This window comes from Saccostrea cucullata, unplaced genomic scaffold (genome assembly GCF_032062105.1).
Source record: "Saccostrea cucullata isolate Sc308-1 unplaced genomic scaffold, CSIRO_AGI_Scuc_v1 ctg855, whole genome shotgun sequence".
Lineage (NCBI taxonomy): Eukaryota > Metazoa > Mollusca > Bivalvia > Ostreida > Ostreidae > Saccostrea > Saccostrea cuccullata.
This window is the reverse complement of record NW_026925616.1, coordinates 43,370-47,341: the sequence shown is the minus strand read 5'-3', so window position 1 is coordinate 47,341 and position 3,972 is coordinate 43,370. Positions and strand designations below refer to the sequence as shown.

Sequence of the window (3,972 nt, the reverse complement as noted above, 5' to 3'; positions counted from 1 at the left end):
CGGTTGGCAACTGTGTGACAAATACTTTGCAAGTTGCAAATATATTTAGCTCAAAAAACCTAATTTGAGCAAATAAAGGACAATAACTCTGTCTCCAGCATTGAAGCCACATCAGATTTGATGCTATCATACATTTTCTCACTAGTTAGGGGTATACCTTACCAAATGTCACTATAAAGTTTATTCACCCAAAATGGCACCGACCACTCCCAGGGGCTTATGGACTAATCTTTGAGCAACTTTGAATAAAAATATGAAAACTACGCGGCGAAACTTGTTCATTTTATTCATGAAAACATGACTCATTGTTATTTTCAAATTTTTGACAAACGTTTGTTTGTATCATGTGTACTGAATATGTGTTACAACAAAAAATTCTCCACAAATTATTTAACTCTTGGGACTCTTCTAAATCCATTTAAGCTTTATTTTATAATATTAAACTTTAAGTTTGTTAGAAAACTGTTTTATCAAAAATTCAATTGAGAGGTTGAGAGGTGTTTAAGCTTAATATAGGTTCAATTTGTCAAAAGCATATATCCAACAATTCAAAACACAGTCATATTTAGTCCAACTTATCACCCATGCAAAGTATGAAATTTTCAGTGATTTGAAACGCTAGTATTTCTTCGTAAATTTTTCAAAACAGAATGAACGCATGCTCCAGAGCGTAAAGTTACCTTTTAAACTTAAAAAAATCTACTTTTCTTAAACTGTTCATCAGCTGTAGGAAGATTCTTGTGGAAGTATAAAACGAGGTCCCGAGTCGCAGTGTGTATTTGCACAAAAAGACCCCTCACTGCTCAATGGTCGTAAATAAGTGCCGCGTAGTGGATAATCACCGACAAGTGGTGACGCCTCCATATGAGAGAACAATTCTTCAGAGGGACGTTAAAGAACATATCAATAAATTGATATATATGCACCATCCCTAGACAGATAACTACGCACTGCGTCATTAAATGAACTTGTATACGCCTTAAATTTCAGCTAAACTTTCTAATTGATGGGACCGTTTACGGTAGCTCAGTCGGTAGAGCGCTCGCTCCGTGATCGGGAGTTAGTGAGTTCGTATCTCGGCCGCGACTGACCTAGTCGTTAAAATTGGTAGCAACTGTTCCTTTGTCATGCGCTCGGCACTTTGAAGTGAAAGTTGCGGGTCCTTCGTATGAGACCTTAAAAACCGAGGCCCCGTGTCAGCGGCAGGCGTTCACGTTAAAGATCCCTCACTGCTCAATGGCCCTGAGTGCCGAGTAAAGGTCAAAATTTGAAGCCCTTCACCGGCATACGGTGACGTCTCCGTTTGAGTGAAAAATTCTCGAGAGGGACGTTAAACAACATACAATCAATCAATCAATCTAATTTATGATACCTGCAAGTTCATGTAAGTAGAGACAATGAGAAGTGGAATATTAACTGTTATATCTTTTTCCGGATTTGTGAAGTCTTATATAATTGGTTTTTGCTTACATTTTGATGCCTAATTACATTGCGCAATAATCCAATAAAACAGTTCGGATTCAGCCATATTGTGTGTTACATGTGTTTTGCATCACTATCCAACAAATTGGCGACGAGGAGTAAGAACGGAATCATCAATGAGCCATGGCATTGATCATCGGAAAAGTGGGACATTACGACGAATCGTTGGAAACGTGGGAGTCGTATACAGAACGTCTGGGTCATTATTTTATTGCAAACGATGTGAACGACGATCTAAAGGTACCCCCACTTCTTTCTATCATCGGCCCCAAATACTACACATTGTTAAAAAATTTATGTGCATCCACAAAGCCCTCTACTATGACATTTGCCGAACTCATTCAGAAACTTACAGCACATTTAAGCCCCAAACCCTCAGAGATTGCTGAACGTTTTCGTTTTCACAAACGAGATCAGGCTGCAGGGGAGAATGTGACAGTTTACATGGCAGAATTACGTCGTTTAGCGATACATTGTAATTTCGGCGATGCGTTGAGTAAGACTTTGAGAGACAGATTTGTATGAGGCTTAAAGCAGGAACACATCCAGAAACGACTACTTGCCGAATCACAGTTGGATTTAGAAGAAGCCATTCAGACAGCTGTCGCCATGGAAACGGTTAGTCGCGACGCTCTAGAATTACAGGGAAAACGTGAAAGTGTAAATAAATTTTCTGTGAATAAAACAAAGAAAACGAACAATGGTAAAATGATACCAAGACTAATACACAAATCAGTACAGGGAAAATGTTACAGATGCGGAGGGGAACACAGAGCACATGACTGTAAACACACAAACACAAAATGTAGGTATTGTTCAAAAGTTGGACATTTGGAGAGAGAATGTCAACTATGAAGATAATGGTGGTTATCTGCTGCATTTCTCAAGCTACTACAGAGATGTGAACAAGGTCTCGATAGACCCCATCATTGTGACTCCGAAAATTGCAGGATCTGACATTCCTATGGAAGTTGACACAGGGTCTGCTGTGTATCATCTCTAAGACTACGTTGGACAAATTCCTTAAGTCATACACCATAAAGGATACAGATACTCGTTTAAAGACATACAGTGGGGAGCAGATCCGTCCAGTTGGTAAAGTGCAGGTCAAGGTCGATTTGAATGGACAGAGTGAAAATTTGGACTTACTTGTGGTGAAGCAGGAAGGACCGACACTCATGGGACGATACTAGATGAAAATTCTACGACTTGATTGGAAGGAAATCAAATCAATTAGATTATCGAGTGACAAACGGAACATTTCCGGGAAAATGACTGTTCAGGAAATTCTGGAGAAACATAAGAAAGTGTTTGAACCTGGAATCGGTAAACTGTCGGACATCAAAGGAAAACTTACAATGTAGGATGGTTTAAGACCAAAATTTTACAAGGCCAGAGAAGTGGCATATTCCCTTAGACCTCGGGTGGAAGAGGAACTCAACAGATTACAGCAGGAAGGCGTCATCTCACCTATCGAATTTAGTGACTGGGCAACCCCAATAGTACCCCTACCTAAGGCAAACGGCAAAGTGAGAATTTGCGGTGATTACAAAGTGACAGTTAATCCTGCCTTGAAAATCGAACAATATTCATTACCAAAGATATCAGATATCTTTACGCCGCTTAGCGGAGGACAGAAATTTAGCGAAATTGACTTAACGCAGGCGTACCTACAGATGGAAGTGGATGAGGCATCAAAGAACTTGCTTATCATTAACACACATAAGGGACTTTTCTGCTTTAACCGACTTCCCTTTGGAATCGCTTCCGCTCCTGCTATCTGGCAAAGAGCCATGGACCAAGTTCTTGCAAACATTCCAAAAACTAGGTGCATTTTGGATGACATGATTATTACAGGCTCGACAGATGAAGAACACTTACAGAATCTCAGTCTTGTGCTTGAGAGATTCGAACAACACGGGTTAAAGGCAAATTTGGAAAAGTGTGAATTCTTTAAGGACAAAATTAGTTATTGAGGACATTTAAGGCTTAAAAAAAATAAGTTTGTTTCCTGTAACATTCCCAAAAAATCAAGGGTCGGTAGGTCGGAAATTCTTTTTTTTTTTTTTTTTTTTTTTGCTTATGAAAGGTGAAACATCCCCGGACTGAAAATAACAGGTGTTATATTTACAGTGGACACCCAACATGGCATCCAAAATGGCTGCCAGCGGCAGAAAACGAACTTCAGAAAGTTGTAGGGGGAAACTGTTGTTACACTAATGATTACTCTTTATATTTAAGGTAAATGTAAACTTGGTTGACATATTTTATGTCTCAAAATAAGCTACAAGCTATTTTTTTATTTAATAAATGGAGTCAGCTGATTGATCAAACGAAGTTTTACCATTTTTCAGATAAAAAATCCACCCGGGGATAATTTGAATAGGTCGGTCGGGTTACAGGAAACAAACAAATTTTTTTTTTAGGCCTAATAGACAAAGATGGTTTATATAAATCCAAACCTGAAAATGTGTCTCAACTGCGCTCATT

General features: G+C 38.9%; 1 protein-coding gene across 1 annotated transcript; it reads left to right on the top strand.

Annotated features, from left to right (window-relative positions):
* The first annotated feature begins 2,753 nt into the window (after positions 1 to 2,753).
* On the top strand, positions 2,754 to 3,458 carry LOC134269352 (uncharacterized protein K02A2.6-like). Its single transcript, XM_062751549.1, has 2 exons — positions 2,754 to 2,842; positions 2,900 to 3,458. The coding sequence occupies exons 1-2, from the start codon at positions 2,754 to 2,756 to the stop codon at positions 3,456 to 3,458; spliced, it is 648 nt and encodes a 215-aa protein (XP_062607533.1).
* The last annotated feature ends 514 nt before the right edge of the window (positions 3,459 to 3,972 follow it).

What these genes read in the sequence shown, in the direction of transcription:
- LOC134269352 (XM_062751549.1), top strand. Translation starts at nt 2,754, where the DNA reads ATGACTGTTCAGGAAATTCTGGAGAAACATAAGAAAGTGTTTGAACCT. An exon ending in ATCAAAGGAAAACTTACAAT is followed by an intron (nt 2,843 to 2,899) that starts GTAGGATGGTTT and finishes ATATTCCCTTAG; the next exon opens with ACCTCGGGTGGAAGAGGAAC.